Source organism: Ooceraea biroi, chromosome 3 (genome assembly GCF_003672135.1).
Source record: "Ooceraea biroi isolate clonal line C1 chromosome 3, Obir_v5.4, whole genome shotgun sequence".
NCBI lineage: Eukaryota > Metazoa > Arthropoda > Insecta > Hymenoptera > Formicidae > Ooceraea > Ooceraea biroi.
Genome location: NC_039508.1, coordinates 7,502,280 through 7,527,035, shown reverse-complemented (window position 1 = coordinate 7,527,035; position 24,756 = coordinate 7,502,280). Strand labels below are relative to the sequence as shown.

General features: G+C 31.7%; 1 protein-coding gene across 1 annotated transcript in view; it reads left to right on the top strand.

The window, feature by feature from the left end:
- The window catches only part of LOC105279385, a 49,665-nt gene that overhangs the window by 4,011 nt on the left and 20,898 nt on the right, over positions 1 to 24,756 (top strand). The window contains exons 3-5 of the mRNA XM_026968515.1: positions 17,702 to 17,858; positions 17,963 to 18,133; positions 23,271 to 23,359. Of these exons, the coding sequence (XP_026824316.1) occupies positions 17,727 to 17,858; positions 17,963 to 18,133; positions 23,271 to 23,359 (392 nt within the window). The 5' untranslated portion in view covers positions 17,702 to 17,726. The remainder of the gene's footprint in view (positions 1 to 17,701; positions 17,859 to 17,962; positions 18,134 to 23,270; positions 23,360 to 24,756) is intronic.

Genomic DNA, 24,756 nt, shown 5'->3' with positions numbered 1-24,756 from the left:
ATTTCGCTTTTGTACAGGTTATTGTTTTCCTGCTCCCCGAGACTCCACTTTCTAATCAAAAATTGAAGGTGTCAGGATCTTCATTATAATGTCTACTTTAAACTTATTCGGCGATATTTTGCGAATACTGTAATTTGCTATGTGTACATGAGTTTTAAATCGCCCAGATTTGCTATGATTACGCGACTAGATACGTACAATAAGGTGCATTAATTCACGTGATAGCGAATATTTATTAATAGTAATATATTTATTAATGTTAATATATATATTAATATTATATATATGTATAATATATAGGTATATATATAATATTAATATATATATGTTAATATATAGAATGCATTTTTTCACGATATAAAGCTAGTTTGACGGATAGACACCAAAGTTTTAAGTTCGATAATTTATCTCACTAGTTTATTTCTCATTGTTCTAAATGTAACAAATAGAAAATATTTTGTCCTACGCAACGGTGCCCCATCTGCTGATAGGCCGCTCTACCGTGCCGGCACTGTCTCTCGCGGCGCTTGTACGCTCCGAGTAGGGAGTAGGAATTTTTGATGTCAGATTCGTTATCAGCAACCTTGAAAACCATTAAATATCAAGTTCCATACAAATCCGATCAAAATTAATAGATATTGACCGCCATATTGGATCCACTAATTTGAATATTGAATTTTCCATGTCAGATTCGTTATCAGCAACCTCAAAACCTCAAGTACCTCGAATTTCAGAAAAGTCTAAAGAAATCTTGAATTTTGTCCGCTTTTGCATGCTTTCTGGCTCACTGTGCTACGATATGAAAAGATTTTGCAATCAGCTCAGTTGTATTATTATGATTTTCCGCCAATATTCCCATTGGAAGATACAATCCGAGTAGCCAATACAGCAGATGCCTGTTCGGTGAATTACGTCACGTGACTGACAGATGAGAAACGCAGTGGATGCGCTAACCACTGCGTAAACGAACGTGAAAAATCGCGCTCGATCGCTCTCCTATCATACGTGTCATCGGAAACATTTAATGTGGAAATATGTAAATGAAATAGCCACCGTTCATGTTTTGAAGATACATGAAGCATGCTAAACATATTATCCAACAGCATATTTTCAAAAATTTCGAATATTCTGTAAATTCAATTTTCTTTGGAATCATTCACTATTTTTTACAACTAATTTTTTTCACTCTGTTTCTTTGATTTCCTTCAACAATTTTTTTAATAAGAATTGTTGAATTTAATTGAAGAATTCCACATCATTGATATCAATATTTTTACTTTTCACATTTTAAATAAATGAATTTTTCAATTTATTCCCACTTTGGAATTGATTGTAGTAACATCGTATGCTTATATGCTGCAAGTTGTCAGATTTTATGAATATATTCTATTCATCGTAAATATGAAGAGAAAGTTCATATAAACAGTTTTATTTCCAAATTATAAACACTTTTACAACAGACTTTCGCAAATCTAACATAAAGCACAAGTATTACTATTATCCTTTTCCTGTTAGAAGTAAATAATAATAGTACTTGTTATCGGATAAACCTATTTGGAGTTGGAATCAATGTGCATCATAGAGTGAATACAAAGATTATCAGTCTTCATTTAAGCATTTAAGAGTTAAGATATTAATTATTTTAACCAGAGCCGGGACTAGAGTGTGACGAACGAGGCGCTTGCCTCATGTAAAAAATTTTGAAGGGGCACAAAAATGGCAATACAAATTTCTATATATTTTAAAGTCGAATTAATAAAAACGTCTCAGAATGTAGAAGGTCTAACAAGGAAAGGTACGGAAGTGTCCCTCTCCGATTTTGATGAGCTTTGAATATGTTGTTTTCCAGCTCAAAATAAGCGACACGTATTTTTTTATACGTGCCCTAACTCACTTTTAGGGGGTTAAACACCCCTTTGAAAAAGTCGGTGTTTATCTTTCGAGGCGAATATCTTGGAAATTATTAAAGATAGAAAAATTGTTTTCGAATAAAAAATTAATGGCTTTGAGAGTACTTTAAAAGAGAATAAGGAAAAAAATCTTTTAGTTTTTTATTTTTCAAAATACCCCCACCACTCATTACTTTTTTTCAGAATTTTGAAATTTTTTCTCACCAATAGAAAGCTTATTTTTTTACGAATTCAACCATGTATAATAAAGTTGCGTTCCGAGAAATCATTTTCGAGAATTAATTACAAACGCCTCCGTATATACGCTATTTGTGCCCGTCCATGTGACCGATTTCTTTACGCAACACATTTTGTCCGCATCTTCTCTTAATAACAGATGACTACATCATAACTGGTAAAACATATTTTGTAACGAACAAAAGAGAACTTTAATATGTCAAAAGTCAAGTTGAATGCGTCGTGTAACAGATTACTATGCGGCGAGACTAATTTTAGATGCTTCCTTCATTAATAACAATAGACGGATAGATGTATACATTACATGTTGCACTTATTTATTACTTATTGTTTTAGGTAGAAATGATATTAATATCTTAAGACATCATAGATCGCAGCTATTTCTATAACTTTAATTTAAAATCTACGGAAAAGATGAAATAGGTGGAAAAATTGAATTGTAGTAGAACAATACAAGAACGTTGTAAGTGATATGAAATAGATAATGTAGACATATATATATATATATATATATATATATATATCATTTGAGCAGTAGTATAAAATGCCGTCACTTTGCCAGCGTCACTCTAGTACGTTACCATTGTTTTATCATGTACTATTATCGCAGTATGTTTTGTACGACCTTTTGCTATTAATGGGCAAGAGCAGCATTATGGCAGAGAATATTTATTAAAATGTTTATTAGAAAATAGAACAGAGATCAGATCTGTTCATAATGCTGGAGAGCATAGCAGAGATATTGGACAGTTAAGAAATCGTGTAGAATTTATACGTAATAGAGATAGTAGAGATGAAAGTCATCGATGAGTCAGGATGAATAATACGTAAATGAAAATTAAGATTTTTTTCAAGAAAGGTAACTAAACTTTAAATACTTATATAATTTAAATAATAAAATAAAAAAGTAATATGTATCAAAATATAATAATTTTTTTACAATTTTAACTTACAATTTTAGTTTGCAACTAATTGTAAAAGGAGTACGGTAATAACGAGGAAGTACAGGCATGTGCTATGGGAGCCCTGGTAATGGAAGTCTGCACCTATCTTCTAGTTTGGTCGAAGAATAGTATAAGGGAAAAATAGAAATAAACACACATATATTATATTATATATTTGTTTATTAAATTATATATATTTTATCAATGTTTTTATTGATGAAAATAAACAATTTTGTTATAATATGTAATATAATGTATTGTGTAACAATATTGAAACAAAATTACAAATAAAACAAATTGTTAATACAATTTGGAATAATGTAAATATTTATGGGTCAAAATTATAACAAAGATGATGGTCATGAAAGAAATGTTGTATACAAAGAGATTTCTTACACCATGCGCAAGTAATTATAGCAATACCACCGCAAACATCGCATGTCGGTTAAAAATTTTTTTTAAAACAAAAGTCAACTGGCGTTTCAAATTCCGTTGGTCTATGTTCTATATAACCGCTTTTATACCATGCATATTTAAATACATTTCTAAATCTTGGTGATGAAAATTGAAAATTTGTTAATGATTGTAATTTTAAAATGGCATCTCGCGAATGAAGGTTGATTTCTAAATCTAGAAGTATGACAATATCCGAAAAATGTTTTATAAAATTTTTCCACAAGCGAAAACCATACACATCTAATGGTTGTATTCGACCCGTTGTCCCTGCTGGTATAGTTAGAAAAAATGCATCTTCTGCAGATTCTGGTTTATTTCGTGCAATTACATTTGAACAATGTCCACTCCAAGAATCCAGTAACAAAACCGATTTAGAACCAACATTTGGAAAATAAACTTCTCTTAACCAAATCTCAAAATGATGTGATGTTAATTTTCCAGATTGAGAAGCCATAACATAAATATTGTTTTCTCTAAACATTACTTCTTGTACTCTCGGACCGAATGATCCAGTGCGTTCTTTTAAAACAATAAAAAGAGGCGATAATAATCTACCATCAGCTGAAATTGTCGGTTGTATAGTGTAACTATGTGTAGTTGCCGATATCGACTGTGCCGTGCACTCAACCTTTTTTGTACCTTGGATTGCTAAAGAACGATCAGAGTGAAATTCTAATTGAAATCCGCTTTGATCTGAATTATAAACATTTTCAAGTCCATAGCGCGTAATATAATCTTTAACATTGTCAATAAACCTATTGCTTTCGGTTATCAGATTTTCTTTTGATTGCAAAGTTTTTTTTGTAACAAATTTTGTAATTTTTCGGGAAACAATATTATGTGCTAGCTTAAATCTTTTTACCCATCCAATTGATGCTGTAAATCCTGGTGCATTTATTTCCTGTTGCGCTTTCAGGGCCCATCGAGTAATATCAGTGTCATGAATAATTACTCCTTTCTCAAGACCTTCTTTGAATTTCTCTAATGTAGATGATGCAATTTCTTTCAGCTTCTGCAATCTAGTTCCACCTCTATTCACTTGTTCTTGTCATCTTCGTAATTGGCGTAAGGATGTAACTTTCCGAAATCTATGTTTCACAGACTCGAGAAGTTTTGTCTTAATTGAATTAACAGGTTTCCAAAACTCAACAGCATTTCTTTTATATTCAATTGGAATATCATCATTTACACATATCATTTCCTTTACATATGTTATTTCGTTCTAATTTTCTTCTTCCTCTGCTACTGGTTACCCACATAAAACGAAAACCTCCATTTGACGTCCAATGGACGTCTGTCATGGAGGTTCAGACTATCCAGTGGACGTCCTTTAGACATCCAATATACAGCCACTAGAAATCCATAGTTCCGCTTTGCGCACGTCCAATGGACCTCCATTAGACATCTTCATAGACGTCCATGGGACGTCGATTGGACGTTTTGTGGATCATTAATAGAGGGTTCACGGAGCCTCGGTGGACGACTAACCGACGTTCCGTGGATCATTAATGGAAGCTTCATGGAGCCTCGAAGGACGACCCAGGCAGCACACATTGGTTTCAAAGCCGTTATAAACGTTTTAACGTAACGTTTCATAACCATTTTATTGAAACGTTTATTTAGGAGAAAAATGTCCAACGAAAAAACGTTAAGAGAAACGTTTCTTTTTCGGGAAAAAACGTTTCAGAAACCATCAGAAAAAGATTTATCAATTCTATATATCAGTGCCTCAAAGATAGACAGAGTTAAGTCACATTTTTGTAAAAAACTAGATTTTTATATTTTATGAATTACTCTCTAAATTTCGTGTAGTGAAATCTCACTCTTTTAGAATGAGATATCACTTCAAGCAATAATGATTTCAAAAGAAAAGAAGAAGAAAAGAGTACTGGATCGGTTTTCCGGATGGTTATTTATAAGGTGATAACGCAAATGTTTCTTGCGAGAACGTCACGCCTGGCCTGGCCATCTATCGGTCGCTTGGTGAATCAGAGGCGGGAATCTCACACACACACTTATGTTGATTTTTGTCTCTTGTTCCATAATCGAGTACATTGAAACGTATGATGTAAAAATAATTAATACTCGCAAATTAAGTAGAAATTACTATTTTTTTCTATATTAATTATATAATTTTGAATCAATTTAATAAAACACATTTTTCGTTTTTGTGGAAACGTGAAAAATACGTTTTTAAAATTTAGGTCTAAAAACGGTTTCTATTTAAACCATTTCTTAAATGGTACTTTATGTTTCTTAGACATTAGATGCGTCTAAGAAACATATATTAGATTAACATGTGCTGCCTGGGGACTAACCGACGTTCCGTGGATCATTAATGGACGGTTCATGGAGCATCAATGGACGTCTATTAGACGTTCCGTGGATCATTAATGGAAGCTTCATGGAGCCTCGATAGACGACTAACCGACGATCCGTGGATCATTTATGGACGGTTCATGGAGCATCGGTGGACGTCTATTAGACGTTCCGTGGATCATTAATGGAAGCTTCATGGAACCTCGATGCCACGAAACGTCGGTTAGTCGTCCATCGAGGCTCTATGAACCTTCCATTAATGGTCCATGGGACGTACATTAATCGTCCACCGAGGTTCCGTGAATCTTCTATTAATGATCCACGGTACGTCTAATAGACGTCTTTAAAGACGTCTAAAGGCAGGAGCACAGACTTTTGCATAAGCGCATAAAAAGATGCATAAGAAATTTGATTGGTCTATAAGCATGTGCATAAGGAAATGGACCAATCAAATTCCTTATGCATCTGTTTATGCGCTTATGCAAAAGTTTGTGCTCCTGCCTTAATACAGACACTGGACGTGCAAGGCAGAACTATGGATTTCTAGTAGCCGTCTAATGGATGTCTAGTGGATCTCTACTGGATGTTCCGAATCTCCATGACATACGTCTAATGGACGTCCATTACAGATTTTCGGTGGATGTAAATTTATGTAAGAATAACTTCAATTATATACATATATTATTAATAATTAAAAATAAATTCTATAATATTGTGAATTTCTAAATGTTAAACAAAATTAGCTGAAAAATTGTAATTAATAATGAAACTTAAATATTAGGTTATTGGAAATACTCTATATGTTTAATAAATCTATTATACATCCATAATGGATGTCTAATGGACATCTGCAATGGATTTGTAGAGGACATCTATTATGGAGATAGGATGGACCTCTAATGGACGTGTATCTGACTTCCACTATGGAGATGTATATCCCATGGAGCTATGGAGGTTTCATGGACATCCACTGGATGCTAATTTCTATGTGGGTATGTTTCAGGTATATCAAATGAATTTTCAAAATCAAGAGAATCTTCTTCAATTTCGTATTTATCCTCGTACATTTTTTGCAGCATGTTTTCTATTTTCTCTTTTACTTCCATTTCCTCATTTGTAACAGGAGTTTGTGGCAAATTAAAAGTAGCAGCAGTAAACAGCAGTATTATGACGTTTCTCGGATTGAATTGCATTTTGCTTTAAAAATTATACATAATAAATTACGTACATACATGCATACATGTTTAAAACATAATTAATAATCGTGCTTAAAGAATAGTAACACATTTTATTGTATTTACATTATAATACGGCATTTAAATAAATATTTTATTTTATTCTCATTTTAATAACAAGCATACATAGTATTGTGTACCTTTTTTAAAATCTTTATTTTTCAAGGGAGGTCTGTTTCAATAAAGAAGTTGAATAACGTAATACATAAATGTCTGCGTATTTTCTATATATTTTCTACAAAAGATCCGAAGTACCAAGAAATATCTTTGCTATACTGTAAGAAAAACATGACTAATATAAATTTATATTATATTTGACAAAAAATAATAAAATTATAAAATTGTAAAAAAAAAATATAAAGATTAGTAGACATTTTCAAAATATCAATACATACCTACTACTCGTAGCTATTAATAATTCACACTGATAATAGTACACGATAAGACAGTGTAACGCACTAGAGTGACGCTGGCAAAGTGACGGCATTTTATACTACTGCTCAAATGATATATATATATATATATATATATATGTCTACATTATCTATTTCATATCACTTACAACGTTCTTGTATTGTTCTACTACAATTCAATTTTTCCACCTATTTCATCTTTTCCGTAGATTTTAAATTAAAGTTATAGAAATAGCTGCGATCTATGATGTCTTAAGATATTAATATCATTTCTACCTAAAACAATAAGTAATAAATAAGTGCAACATGTAATGTATACATCTATCCGTCTATTGTTATTAATGAAGGAAGCATCTAAAATTAGTCTCGCCGCATAGTAATCTGTTACACGACGCATTCAACTTGACTTTTGACATATTAAAGTTCTCTTTTGTTCGTTACAAAATATGTTTTACCAGTTATGATGTAGTCATCTGTTATTAAGAGAAGATGCGGACAAAATGTGTTGCGTAAAGAAATCGGTCACATGGACGGGCACAAATAGCGTATATACGGAGGCGTTTGTAATTAATTCTCGAAAATGATTTCTCGGAACGCAACTTTATTATACATGGTTGAATTCGTAAAAAAATAAGCTTTCTATTGGTGAGAAAAAATTTCAAAATTCTGAAAAAAAGTAATGAGTGGTGGGGGTATTTTGAAAAATAAAAAACTAAAAGATTTTTTTCCTTATTCTCTTTTAAAGTACTCTCAAAGCCATTAATTTTTTATTCGAAAACAATTTTTCTATCTTTAATAATTTCCAAGATATTCGCCTCGAAAGATAAACACCGACTTTTTCAAAGGGGTGTTTAACCCCCTAAAAGTGAGTTAGGGCACGTATAAAAAAATACGTGTCGCTTATTTTGAGCTGGAAAACAACATATTCAAAGCTCATCAAAATCGGAGAGGGACACTTCCGTACCTTTCCTTGTAAGTTCGAACCTTGGCTGGGGTATTTTTCGCAATAAATTCTTTACAGCGTTTTAAAATGCTCATTAGCATCAGTATTATTATTGCTTGGTAATTTAACTTGTAATATTACGTATCCCAGCTTCAGTTTATCTACATGGAATATCATTCTTTGTCAAGTAGAATGAGTTAATAAAGCTTTAAAAGCTAAAAATGTTACTGTGTTTCAAGATAGTCAATTGATTAAAGGATTAAAATTATATTTAGAAGAAATGAGAGAAAGTAATATAGAGTATATTTATGAAAATTGTGGGAAAATAGCAGAAAGTTTAAATATATCTTCTGAATTCTCAGAAAAAAGAAAAAGAAAAGCAAAAAGATTAAATTTTTACGAGACGGAAGATGAAGATAATAATTTTTCTGCCAAACAGTTGTATGAAATCGAAATAAAGAAAGTATTAGATGTACTTATTTCTGAATTACATTGGAGATATGAAAAGCTATACGAAGTATCATCAGATTTTGATTTCTTATTAGGCCATAAGTTATCAACAATTAGTGTTTTCGAACTACAAAATGCAGCAATAAATTTAGTTTTAAAGTATGAAAATGAAATTTAGCTTTAAAGTATGAAAATGATCTAAACGCAATTAAAATTTCTTCTGAAATTTCAAGCTTCAAACAACATGCGACATCAATATTGCTTAATATAAAATCAGCTTCTATTTTAGATGTCTTAAAATTAATTCATAATTATTCTTTAACCGAACCATATCCGAACTTGGAGGTAGCATCAAGAATATTCTTAACTATTCCGGAACAGTGGCTTCATGTGAAAGAAGTTTCAGTAAGTTAAAGTTAATAAAAAATTATTTAAGATCATCTCTAAGTCAAAAAAATTATCAAATATGGGAATTCTTTCAATTGAAAAAGAAATATGTAAGGATATAAATTTTGATAAAATAATTAATGATTTTGCGGCTATTAAAGCACGAAAAGTATTACTTTAAAATTATTTTTTAAAAATGCATTTTTTGTGATTTTTACAAGAAATATTATCTATATAAATGTAAAAATGTATAGTATACACATACACACATACATATTCTGATTTTGCTATGATTAGTAACTATGTTCTGTTTATTCGTATATACATGTATACATAATACATGTATAGATATATCAGTATGTTTGTAACGTATACCTGTACACTTGTTATGTTTCAATAAAATTAATATTAATATATTAAATGTTGCTAATAAAAATTATGTTTTATTATATTTTATATTAAAAAAAAGAAATATTATTTTGTTACTAGGGGGCGCATTTTTATCTTTGGCTTCGGGTGCCAAAATGTCTAGTCCCGGCTCTGCTTTTAACATAGAATGAGCAGATATCCACTACATATATGAGCGAGTTAATAGAAACTGCAGGGAAACTCAACACCTTTATCAAGAAACTTTTTCTCAAAAACGATATCTTGTTGATAAACATAGCTTTATTTTGATCCATTGTCCACTTAGAGAAACGGAATCTTTATCATCTTCTAATACAGTTAATTAAGGACGAAGCAGAAATAACTGAAATCTGCGAAGTAATTAGACGATTCGAGAAGAATCCAAGATTGAACGTGAGACATGTCACATTAGAAATGCAAGATGTTTCTTATTTAACTGTATGAAGGATTCTGAAAAAATATCTTTTGTATTTCCACCTCATATAAGCTCGCTTGCCAACAAATTATTCATCAAACAAGTTTGTTTAGTGGTACTTGCGACAGTGTACTTTTTCAAATGTTCAAGTATCGATGCTCTTCACAAACAAAGCAAACTTTACGCAGGATGCTATAATAAATTATCATAATAATCATTAATGTTGTCATATAAAAAAATCGCCTGCATGATATTATTGAGGCACGGCGTCAGTAATTAAATTTAATTAAATTAAAAAATGTCTATAAATAAACGATATTTTATATTTTATCGTTTATAAATGATACTCCGTGCTTCATGCAGACGATTTTTTTATACGACTACATTAATGATTATTATGATAATTTATTATAGTATCCTGCGTAAATTTTGCTTTAATTTAATTTAAGACATTTTTTGTTCCACATAAATATAAGGAATCCAACAAAGAGGGAAAGATGCCGAGATTGGAGACGATGGAAAGTTTGCAAAACATTATCGTCCCGATATCAATCCAATTAGACGCTCAAGCAGAAAAATTGTACAGGGAATTGACGAAGGTGTTGGAAGATCAAGCTGTTATCAATAACAGTCTATAAGAAACTGAAAACTATCTTGAAAAAAATTCTTGACGTTTCCGAGAAATAAAGTTTCGTAGAATTCACAGATGTCGCGTTATTTTGTACTAAAAATAAAGATTATAATATATCGCTGATATTTACAATGAATACTTTATTAGAAAATAATTAGAAAATGTAACAATAAATAAATAAGAAAATATTCAAAAAAGGGAAAATTAAGAAAAAAGATAATTTCGAAATATAAACAAGAAATCATGATAAATGACAGAAGAAGATAAAAATAAAAATGTTTAAACATTTATAAATGCTTCTTAAATGGCTTGGTTATATTTATTTCACAGTAATATTTAAGAAATGTGAATTAGATGAAATATTTAATTCGAAAAATTAGAGAAAGAAAAATTAATAATAATAATAAAAAAATGGTTTCAAATTTTCGGTTTTGCGAAATTTAAAAATTAGAAATTTCACGAAACTTGTGTTATCTGCTGTAAGTTAGAACCAACATGATAGGTTTAAGTCTGCTAACCAACTAATAAATTATTTTTAACATCCAACTTCTTGTATATTTATTTTTATTATTTTATATTTCTTCCAACTTCTTGTTTTATATTTATTTCTTATTATTTTATATTTATTATTACTATATATTATTTTTCTTCTTGCTTTTTGAAAAGAAAAACTTATTTCTAAAGCATATAGAAAAAGTATAGATTACGCTTTAAATTTTTCATATCTTTCTAAGGCATAATCTACGTTTTTATTTGTATTTATAATTGTTATATACATGACGTAAATATTTATATGTATTTAATAAAGAATATATATTTAATAAAGAAATAAAGAAATATTCATTTAAGTTACTTTGGATATAAAAATCTTCAATCCAATTTATGACGATCGATTCTTTCTAAAAAGAATCTTATTCAATCTTATTGCTTACGCCTGTCGCCATCTAGGACACACTGCTTCAGTTATTGATTGTGAATCATCCATCTTCCACGTATAAAAGCTGCAACATACGGCGACGAACAGTGGACAGTGGAATACGATTCGACATAAGTTCGATACAAATTCAAATGTTGTCTTCTTTTATATTATAGTTTCATAGTGAATATATAATCAGTAGATCAATTAAAGTTATATAAGCAAAAATCTAAAATTTTGATCATAAAAGCAAACATATTAGTCGCAGTAGTAAGTCACATTCTATCTACTATCTGCAATAATACATCCATCTTTAGGCTAACTGAATCTTATCTGCATCTGCACTGCGTTTTGTAAGTATAATTATATATGAACGATATTTATGCATGCATAGGAAACAAAATATAGTGATTCTTTAGAATAATTCAACCATACATTTATAACACAATGAGATTCATGACTTTCTTTATTTACTATAGATTCATGAATACTTAAATATATAATACACAAGTCTAATTGTTTTAATCTATACAGTTAAGATTCTTTTTTCCATTGAATTATCGAGGATTCGAGAATTTAATTTAATTTATCATATTACGATAAAATTATTTAGAAAATTATTATGCATGTATGCATGTTATAATTAGATATGACTAATTAAATATTAGATTGATTTAATTAAAAAAATTTTATTTTATTTTATTTTTAAAATCAGTTTTATTAAAATATTCCGATTTTATGAAATATTTGTGTACATACATACATTTTATAAAATAATAATATACTATATACACACAATAATATATACACACACGCGCGCGCACGCACGCACCAGAGTATATTTGTGTCACGCTAATGTTTTACTATAGCTTTCTATGATCATTTTTTTATTTTCTTAATATATTGATAGTATTGTATTATATTGATATGTAAATAAAGTATAATTAGAAAATATAATGAAACACCCCCTATATTTATTATAAAAATTTATTTTAAATTTAATATAGAGTTTTAATATAGAGTATGTCGGTTTATGGCAAACTCTCAAATTTTCTAAATTCTAAATCCTTGAAATCGTACGGCAAAAAAAGTAATAAAGATAAAAATAAAAATAAAATATGTTTAGAAAGCATGTAACAAGAAATATATAAATTATGAGTTCTTAATACGTGAGTTCTTAATTAACTAAATAGATCGCGTTGATATTAGTTTTGATAAAGTGTAACATTTACTTTCTGAGCAATAGGGGTATGTCTATTTAAGGAGGTCTATGTTAGTTTCAGCGTTTTTCCTCTACATTCATTACTGAAAACAATCACAAATACATAAATTTAGTGACAGTGAAAATTCTATACATAATTTTTTATAATTCTATACATAAAACATATAATTCTATAAATTCTAATCAGAGGTTTGATTCTATTAAGCTATGACTTATATTCAAAACACGTTTACAATGATAAAAGTCTCCGAAAGAACGAAACCCCACCTAATTGGCTGAGAATCTACATTGAAGGCGCTTTTATCGAAAGCGCGTTCTGCATATAACCTTATGGCGACGTTCAACTTGCACGCTTTCAGTGCTATTAGCGTCTATCTTTATTACTCATTCAATATAGAACAAAGATAGACTGATGCTAAAACACGCGCGAAAATACGCTGCGCGAACGCATCTTATATGAGCAAGTAGAACCGAATGGACGAGGTTATTAGCATGTGCATATATTTTTATTATTTTTGTTGTTTATTTTACAAGTATGATAGTAGAAGTAGTACGATATTCGTTAAACGTTTCGATCCTGCTATGAATCCTCTTCAGCGGATACTTGTAAAATAAACAAAATAACAAAAATAATAAAAATATGCACATGCTAATAACCTCGTCCATTCGGTTCTACTTGCTCATATAAGATGCGTTCGCGCAGCGTGTTTTCGCGCGTGTTTTAGCATCAGTCTATCTTTGTTCTATATTGAATGAGTAATAAAGATAGACTGACGCTAATAGCACTGAAAGTGTGCAAGTTGAACGTCGTCATAAGGTCATATGCAGAACGCGTTTTCGATAAAAGCGCCTTCAATGTAGATTCTCAGCCAATTAGGTGGGGTTTCGTTCTTTCGGAGACTTTTATCATTGTAAACGTATTGTAAATTTATATTAACTGTTGTTAATGTTGATTAAAAAAATTAAATTACTCTTGCTCTGTATGTATGTGTACTACGTGCGTGCTTCCAATAGGGTAGGGTGACCAAATTCGGATCAGATTTTAAAAACCCTTCTCTCCGTTGAAAACAGTTGCTCTTAGTGAAATTTGTTCAACATGGAAATGTTGCTTATAATATCCTCTATGAAATTCCAAAGAGGTAATTTAATCAGTTTCTTCTGAAAAGCAGGAGACAAGTTTAATTGTACCCCTGAATTTGAACCGCATTAAGACCCGGGGACCAAATTTGGATCAGCAACGGAATGTCTTGGTCTTCAGGTATTTGCGATAGATAAAAATCTATAGAGAAAATGTGTAGCTGGATATTCAGTGCACTATTTTCAAAACAGAAATATAACAACTGATTCGCATTTGGGCACGGGTCCAAAAGCGGATAAAAATTTCAAATCTCTTTAAATTGACGAAATTTTATTTGCAACTTTATATAATTGACAACATTAATTGATAACACAAAATGAGACGCTGAAATTTCAACATTAAATTATAACATAATAATATCTATCTTGAAAACAGAGAAAAAGAAAGAGTAAACTTTTTTAAAACTTATAAACTAAAAAGTAACAAAACATTCAGAAGTTCTTTTTAGTATTTGCCATTAAAATAATTCTTGCAGAAAGACAATATTATGGATAAAACGTCGATTTTTAACTATTTGTAGCAAATAGTGAAAGGTTATGGCACCGGCAAATGTGAGATTTCAGTACCATCCGCATTTTTTTCTTCATATTAAACAGAATCAAAAGACTTGAAAATTCGAAAGTTTATATCTTTTTGTAACTTTCTGAAAATTTTCATAAAAATATTTGTAAGTGAATCGAAAGTAAGAGTGAAATTATTTACGTATCTTCGAAAGACGCTTCAATTGAGTTGTCATATTTACTGTCATTTATATGCTTTATATTTTCTTTCCTAGTTTAGCGGAAATAAAACATCGTTGATGCCTTTTATAATAGCGATAGTATAGAATAAGGTTGTTAACGTACGAGAGAGCAACATTTAAGCGAATAATTGTAAAATTCACTAAATCAGCGACCTGTCAAATTTTTGATCCACATTTGGTATCTGATCCGAATTTGGTCACCCTACCCTATGTGCAACTGTGCAATGGTTCTTTTTAACTGTAGAATGAAATTAACAAGCATTTACAAAATATTGAATCCCCAGACACATCGTTCAGTTTTAAATAGTGATAACCTTATATCTTGAGTAACCTGTTAAATATAGAAAGTTAAATATAGGAAAATAACACTGACTCACGCAGCATTTCAGTATCCATTTTTTTATTTAGGCTGGTTTCATCTATTTCATCAAAATAAACATAATCAACTATAAATATATCAAAACTATTTTCCTGATGTTTATTTTTGTAAAGAAGACTCCTATTAATATCTGCATAACATATATACAGGGTGTCCCGGGTTTTAACCGACAAACTGCGGGAGCATATTCTACTAGTGGAAATAAGAAAAAATTCTTATATCGAGTTTGCTTAGAAATGCTTTATTACAAAGTTATAAACCAATATTGAAAAGAAATATGAGATAAGTAACAACGGATTTTTTCACAAAAATAAAAATTATGTACTCAATGATTTAGTGACGCATTTCAAACTGTTGTCCTTGCACATCGATACAAGCTAGACATCGACGTAGTACAGAATTTGTTACAGTACGACATTCCTGAAAATTTTGTTGCATCTCAGTAACTGAATTAGTAATTCGTTGCTTTAAATCTTCAAGCGAGATTACTTCTGTACTGTAAACTTTATTTTTTTAAAGTTCTCCATAAATAAAAATCAAGAGGCGTTAAATCGGGCGATCTTGGAGGCCAGAAAACCGGTCCTCCTCGACCAATCCACCTATGAGCATAATGTTCATCTAACCAGTTTCTAACTTGTCTAGCATAGTGCGATGGACAACCGTCTAACTGTATCCAGCTGTTTTGGTGAAGATTTAAGATTCTTTCCGAGCGTCGTCGGTGTCTTAGAGCTGAACGAACATTATCATATTCATTCATAGGTCGAAATGAACCCAAATTACGTAATTGCAAATGGGTATTACTAAACACAGAACTATCTGGTACTCTCCTGTTAGGAAATCTACGTTGATACTCTCGTACGGCAGCTCGTGCATTTCCGTCACAGAATTCGTACACGAAATGAATATCAGTGTATTCCTCATTTGAAAACACTTTTGGCATTCTGATAGTAATTGCTAGTTCACACGACGATTGAAATCTAACAGCTACTGTTGTGAAAGTAACAATCATACTGAATCGTTTCAACATAGTAAACATGAATACATGTGAATACACGTAACATAAACATCTTCGACCTTCCAAATTCTACACTATGTTCCGTTGTTACTTATCTCATATTTCTTTTCAATATTGGTTTATAACTTTGTAATAAAGCATTTCTAAGCAAACTCGATATAAGAATTTTTTCTTATTTCCACTAGTAGAATATGCTCCCGCAGTTTGTCGGTTAAAACCCGGGACACCCTGTATATATATACAGGGTGTTTCCTAAGTAAGTAGACAAACTTAAGGAGGATATTCCTTGGCTTATTTTAAGAAGAAAAGGTCATATAAACATATGTCCTAAACTGCTTTGTTTTCCAAAAAAAGTACATCACTGTTTTCGTTCACTTTTCGGATAGCGTGCTTTTGCAGTACGAGTCAACAGCGGTGGGGATGGAGTGGGGATGGTCTCGCGGCGCCGCAAGTGAACACTCGTTTCAGACTGCGCCGCGCGGCCGCCGCGAGATCATTCCCGTTCCATCCCCACCGCTGTTGACTCGTACTGCAAAAGCACGCTATCCGGCATCATTGCTATCACGTTATCTTTGACGCAAACTTTATTAGTTCCTATTAAGTTTAGTAATTTTATTATGGTAAATTACACAAACGCCGAAATGGCAGATATGCATTTCGTATACGGTCTTGCTAATGGAAACGCTCGTCAAGCAAGACGTATTTACAATGACAGATACTTTTTTTTGGAAAACAAAGCAGTTTAGGACATATGTTTATATGACCTTTTCTTCTTAAAATAAGCCAAGGAATATCCTCCTTAAGTTTGTCTACTTACTTAGGAAACACCCTGTATATATATATATCTCACTCACCCACTCACTCATTCACTTCATTCACTCATTCACTCATTCACTCATTCATGGTTACTCTTAGGTTGGTATTCATAGTCGAATCTTATATTTAAGACCGTCTTAAATAGACCGTTTTAAGAATCTTAAGTGTATCTTTAGATACTCCATAGCCAATGAAATGATTTATACAACGTCTGCAGATAAACTTAAGACGGTCTTAAATATAAGATCTGATTATGAATACCAACCTTAGACTGTTTTCCAGCTACGGAGCATAATGATACACTGTGTAACACAATATTACACAGTGTTGACTTATAGCTGGAAGGCTGCTTAGGGCCACAATTTTTTCCGTACGCGTTACGTTACGTTAAGTACTGACTTTAAACTTAGGCGCGTACTTAAAATTAAACTTTGGTCAACGCACAAAGAAAAGAAATATGTAAGGTAGTTGAACATAGCAAAAGTGTAGATTAGAACAGTATGATCAGAAGTGTTATGAGGTAAATGTATGACATATTTTATAATAAAAATGTTTCGTAATTCTTTAATTTGATAAATTAATAATCTTATTCATATTGCACTCTATTTCTGATTTACAAAAACACAATACGAGTACCACAATAGAATATTGTAAAGATGACATAATAACATAATAACATGATAATATAATAACATATAGTATGTAATTTTAATATAAAATTTCAGATTCTAAAAATTTAACGTATATTATATGTACATGATGATGGATCCCACAGATATTGCCAAATATCTTGTTGATGATACAGTATTTAAGAAGTTAAACAGACAATTTATAACTTTAGATCCCGACGATGTAAGGAATAATAACCAGTATTTAAACGAGGTATTGTAAAACTTCTTGTCCATACTATAAAAATAGTATTATAAAAAACATGTCTCGTGTTAGTATAAAGTTAAATACACTGTATGTCATAACATGTGTTATAGATCATTGAGAAATTAATAAAACTAATGCAACAACAAAGCAAGTTATTTAATAAAACGTATCGAAGAATTGTATGGGCTGGCAGTTACTACAAGAAAACACGAGTCGGAGATCCAGAGGAATATGATATAAATTTGGTGATTGATTTACCAATCAAACAGGAAGATATGAAGGTAATATTATTGTCATATTATTATCGTCTTATTATTACATATATACCTAGCAAACACAAAGTAACAGTAATATACATGTTAGTTATCCTTCCCACTCAACAATGTAATTGTTACATAACACGTATGTTATGTTGTATTTATATTAATGAGTGGGAAATTATAACTAACATGTATATTACTGTTACTTTGTGTTTGCTGGGTATATACAGGGTATCCCATGACTGAAGATCCATACATTAAGGGCGTGTTATTGACGTCATTTAGAGTTGAAATTGTTTAATAACCATATATCCGCAAATGCATCCTAACAGAACTACAACCATTGAAAGTTGATGTGAATATTTGAAAGGAAAAGAAAAAAGACATTTAATTTAACTTATTTATTTACAAATATATTACAAATTCTGTTCAAAATGATCTTCTACAGATTCAATACAAAGTCTTGCCCTGTGTAAAAGTGATCTAACAGCTCGCCTCACCATGCCAGGAGAATTTCTTATTTGTGTTGCCGCATCCATAATTCTGTTCACAAGTTCATTTCTATTGCGACATTGTTCTGCATAAACTATTGATTTCATATGCCCCCAAAGGAAGTAGTCCAGAGGTGTTAAGTCTGGTGACCTTGGAGGCCAAGAAATTGGACCACCTCTTCCAATCCAACGGTTGTAATATGAATGATTTAAAAATGCAGTTACTTGTCTGCTAAAATGAGGCGGTGCGCCGTCGTGCTGTATCCACATCTGCGCATTCTGTTTCGAAGAGGAATGTTCTCCATTAAAAGGGGTAGATGTTCTTGCAAAAAGCGGAGATAAATCTCGTCTGTTAAAGGTCCTTCCAAAACAAAAGGTCCAACAAGTTGGTTGTTAATAATTCCACACCAAATGTTTACGGAAAACTTATGCTGAAAATGTTTATCGTATGTTTTGTGGGGATTTTCAATTGACCAGCAATGTGAATTTCTGGTATTATTGATGCCGTCTCTACTGAAAGTAGCCTCGTCAGTGAATAATATCTTTTGTTAAAGATACTGATGTTCAATAAGCCAATGACAAAACTGCATCCGTGAATCTAAATCCGTTGGTAACAAAGCCTGCACTCCTTGGAGATGAAATGGATATAAACCAAACTTATGTAGCGTCCTCCATACTTTCATTCGTGTAGTATCTGTTTGATTAGATATTCTTCGCACACTGGTAGATGGATTGCGTTCAACCATTTCCAATATCATACCCTCTTGATCGTTATCTGGTTCATGCTCAGCGATACTTTTCGGAAACGATCCGGTTTCTCGTAGACAACGGTGAACTCTGGCAAATACGCGCCTATCTGGCACTCTGCGATTAGAAAGTCGCTTTTCATATTCTACAGCTGCCTGTCTTTCATTTCCATTACAATAACCATAAACGTAATGAATATCGGCGTATTCTTCGTTTGAAAACGACACTTTACGAACTTTAAAAGAAAATCTAACCTTAATGTAAATTAAAAATCTCTACAAAACATATGACAAACGACAATACGACAATCTCGCGATAGGAATGAAGTTGTGAACAGAATTATGGATGCGGCAACACAAATAAGAAATTCTCCTGGCATGGTGAGGCGAGCTGTTAGATCACTTTTACACAGGGCAAAACTTTGTATTGAATCTGCAGGAGATCATTTTGAACAGAATTTGTAATATATTTGTAAATAAACAAGTTAAATTAAATGTCTCTTTTCTTTTCCTTTCAAATATTCACATCAACTTTCAATGGTTGTAGTTCTGTTAGGATGCATTTGCGGACATATGGTTATTAAACAATTTCAACTCTAAATGACGTCAATAACACGCCCTTAATGTATGGATCTTCAGTCATGGGATACCCTGTGTATATATATATATATATACAGGGTGTCTGAGACCACCCGTACATGCCGAATATTTTGATAACTGAGCGTGACAGATAAAAATGTTTTAATCAAACGTTGTAGGGCTTTAACAATTACATGAAATGGTGATACATATTTGACCTTGACAGCAGTTATGCAGGAAGTCTCAAGGTCAACTTTAAAATCTTAAATGGAAACTCCCATTTTTTATTATATCATCTTCTTCTACCAATTAATTGGAACAACTTTTGTCTGAAACATGTTTTCTGAAAATGCCTCCATAGTGATACCAAATACTATGTTACACAAACCAATTATGAATACGTAAAAGCATTTAAAAAAAACTGAAATAGCTGTCCCAAATACGGGACAGCTATTTCAGTTTTTTTTAAATGCTTTTACGTATTCATAATTGGTTTGTGTAACATAGTATTTGGTATCACTAAAAAAAACTGAAATAGCTGTCCCAAATACGGGACAGCTATTTCAGTTTTTTTTAAATGCTTTTACGTATTCATAATTGGTTTGTGTAACATAGTATTTGGTATCACTATGTTTATTAATTATTTTTCCGTTTTTTTGGCCGTACCACTGAAAACATTTTAAAAACATTACAATTTTTTAAATTAAGAAAAAACATGGAACTAGAAACTCGCCACGTCCTCGTCGTTAGTTCTGGATTATGTTAAGAGCGAGACTTTTTTATTTCAAAATGTAGTTTTTATTTCAAATACATGTCAAGGTCAATGGAGGCATTTTCAGAAAACATGTTTCAGACAAAAGTTGTTCCAATTAATTGGTAGAAGAAGATGATATAATAAAAAATGGGAGTTTCCATTTAAGATTTTAAAGTTGACCTTGAGACTTCCTGCATAACTGCTGTCAAGGTCAAATATGTATCACCATTTCATGTAATTGTTAAAGCCCTACAACGTTTGATTAAAACATTTTTATCTGTCACGCTCAGTTATCAAAATATTCGGCATGTACGGGTGGTCTCAGACACCCTGTATATATATATATATATAATTATCATCAAAAATTCCACGTTTTTTTCTATACGTATATGATGAATATATACAGGGTGTCCTAAAGCTCGTGTAATATTGGTTAATGAGAGATTAAGAATATTGAGTATTTTGGGGTATTTTTGGAGACGAATATCCTAATACCAAAATGTTGAGGCTACAATAATTTTTAAATGAGAAACATTTAAAGTTGACTAATCGAATCGTCTAAAGTTCGCGCGCTCAGGCAAGGTACATTGCACAATAGTGACAGGCTCTAAAGATGCCGTGAGTTTGGATCATATACGATATTACAGTATCAATTTTTGATACTTCTTTTCATTTATATGCCGATAATAAATGCGTTGAACATTCTATTAATTTATTCTAACATTTAAATATTTCATAATAAGATTATCTTAAAAGAGTCAAATCTTCTTCGCCAGTAAATAGATAATGAAAGCAAAGGTTTAAATTGACTAACTGGCAATCGTTTATTGAAACAACGCTACGTTTCGACCGTGATTCCGGTATTTTTCAAGCGTCTAATCTTACATCGATTTTAACATATTATTCAAACAACGTAGCAGCGTTGTGTTAAGTGTCTAGAAACGTAACAAACTTTACTATTCAGGAAAAAACCTGTCAAACAATTATCAAATTAAAAAGAATAAAAACTTACATATGTCTAAACCACAAGAAACTTATATACATTATACATAGTCAAATGGAACTAGTGAAGAAACAAATGAGTAACCCTATCACAAAGCAGGAACAAAGTCCAAACGGTTACAAAGACGGACAAAGACTAAGCGATGTCTATGATCAAATCGTAAACACCCGGTAAGTTGTCAGTGTCCTTCTGCGTGTTTACGGTATTGGCGTGTTTCTTGATACTAAACATTTCGGCAATCTTTCTCTTTTTGTCATGTCTCTCGTAATGTAAAATTTCAGGATGCGATCAGTCAAATTCGTGAGTATATGTGAGTCGGTGTCTACTAACAACAGATAAATTGCTGTCATGTTTTTTAATGTCATTCCTGTGTTCTCTAATTCTAGTTTCCAAGTGTCTCTTGGTTTATCCTATGTATATATAGGACAAACCAAGAGGCACTTGGAAACTAGAATTAGAGAATACAGGAATCCTATGTAGATAGGACAAACCAAGAGACACTTGCATACAAGTCTAGTAATGAGGCCGAATTTCAGTGGTAGGGGAAGGCACCTTTAGTGCAGTGATGCCAGATTCCGTGCATTTGGTAGCACGCGGTAGCATATGGGGATGGCTCTCGTCACGTGACTTTCTGTCTCACTCTCGCTCGACTCAATTCGCCCATTGACATATAGAATGGATCGCTGATCGTAGTGGTTGGAGGACCAATTATGTTTGGAGTGAGAGGCAGACAACTGGAGACACTTCCGTCTCTTTCTAGTAAAGCCTGATTGGCTACCGCGGTTTACAGTAACCACTCAGGCTTTACTAGAAAGAGACGGAAATGTCTCCAGTTTTCTGCCTCTCACTCTAAACATAATTGGTCTCACTACGATCAGCGGTCCATTCTATATGTCGATGAACTCGATAAGAAATGCACTTACTAATCTCATACCTATTAGAACCTTTTCGACGACTTTGCATTACCCAAAATTTATGAAACTCATAACATTTGATCATTTCGTTAAAATCCTTTTTTATTCGTTTTCGTCCTTGTCTACCTATCTGGAAGCGGGTTAAAATATCTTCCACAGTAGGCCCTGTCTGACGCAACGTGTGTGCATCGCGAAACCATCCCCAATCCATCCTCACCACATACTACCGCATGCTGCAGAGGCCCATTTCTGGCAATACTGCTATGAGAAGGAGGGAGGAAGAAGAGGAGGGATAAAAACAGAGAGCAGAAAAAGAAAAAGAAAATATAAGAATAATAAAAAAGAATAGAGCAAAAAATATAGCAATAGGAAGCGGAAAACCAGAGAGGGAGTATGTGTGTACGGCGCGTGTTCGGGTATATGTGTGCGAACTATGGCATAAACACGCATAAACACGAGAAATAGAGTGTAGAATAAGATTTAGATTAAGTTATTTAGTTGTAAAGTAGATATAAATGAATTTGTAAAGATTTGTAATCTTGAGGAGATAAAGACTACTATGAAATTAACTAGTGTTTATTAAAAAGTAATTATTATTTTTAAAACTATTATTTTATTTATTTATTTAAAATTATTATTTAAAAATAATTAGTATTTATTAATTATTACAGTTTACATCACAGTGTCCGGGTTACGTTAAAATACTAAGTAATATAAAGTGGGACAATTCTTTCGGAAAATCTATGGATCCAGAATATCAGTATGTATAAGTTATATTAACAAATTATCAGTATGTATAAGTTATATTAACAGAAAAAGAATTCTTTCCTAATCTTGATAAACTTTAGATATCTGTAGTAAACTTTAAGAGATATTGTAAAAATCCTATATTCCGACCAATCTGGCAATACATCCAAAATTCAATCCACTACGTTTCGATCATAGTATGAGGTCCTTCTCAAGTGGTAATTAACAATATAGTGTATAAGTCATTTTCTAAAATTTTAACAACTGAATTAATACTAAGATACAATTAATTAAAAGGTAAGAGCAAAAACAAAAAATTCATTGGCAGAAAATAACTTAAAAACCTACAGCACACTTCGCCAGAACACCACCAACAAGCATGACATTCTCGTGTGGACTGAGGCACAGTCAAACCGCTTCAAAACAAATAACTTAATACAAAAGTTACAACGCGCGCTCAAAAACAGAATCATAAATACCAGGCAAATCATCAGTGTCTCTTTATGAATTAATGGTGTATTTAGAACATTTAATATAACACATCTCCGCTAGTTCCCTCTTTCTACGATGGTTCTCTTGATGTAAAATGTCGACTCCATCCCAATCAAAATCATGATTGTTGCAAATCCTATGTTGGCTAACTACCGAATGTGAGTTAGCTTGTTTATTAATATCCGACAAATGCTCTTTAACTCTTTTAATCAATTGTCATTTAGTCTGACCCACATAACAACTATTGCAATCTTTGCAACTTAATTTATATACAACACCAGTCTTAAGTGTGTTCGACAATGCATCTTTTCCTCTTTTTATCAGGCAATCTAATTTCTTACTAACTTTGTAAAACACATCAATTTCTAAGCGTTTCAAATTGACTTGATAATATCACTGAAATTCTTAACATACGGCAAAATGATAACATTTTTATTAATCTCTGTATCTTGCTCCTTCTCCGTATCGTTACCATATTTTATCCTTCCAATTCTTTTGTAAATATGTTTGTTAACAAACGTCAAAGGGTAACAATTATTAGTCAGTATATTCCTAACAATTTCGATGTTGGAGACATGAAAACGTGGGTCGGAAAGTAAAATAGCTCTGTCAACTAGGTTTGTTATCACACTAATTTTGTGGTTGTCAGAATGATTGGAAAGATAATTAATGTAACGCCCAAAAAAAGTCGGTTTTCTAAACCAGTTAGTTATCAAGATGTTACCATCTCTTATAACCGTCGTATCAAGGAAATTAATCCGATTATCATTTTCCATTTCGCAAGTAAATTTTAACCGTGAGTGATACTTGTTGAGCATAGAAAGAACATCTTGGATCCTATTCCTAGGTAAAATTGCGAAAATATCATCCACATATCTCAAATATATCTTTAGATTAAAATCAAGCAACCCAATACAA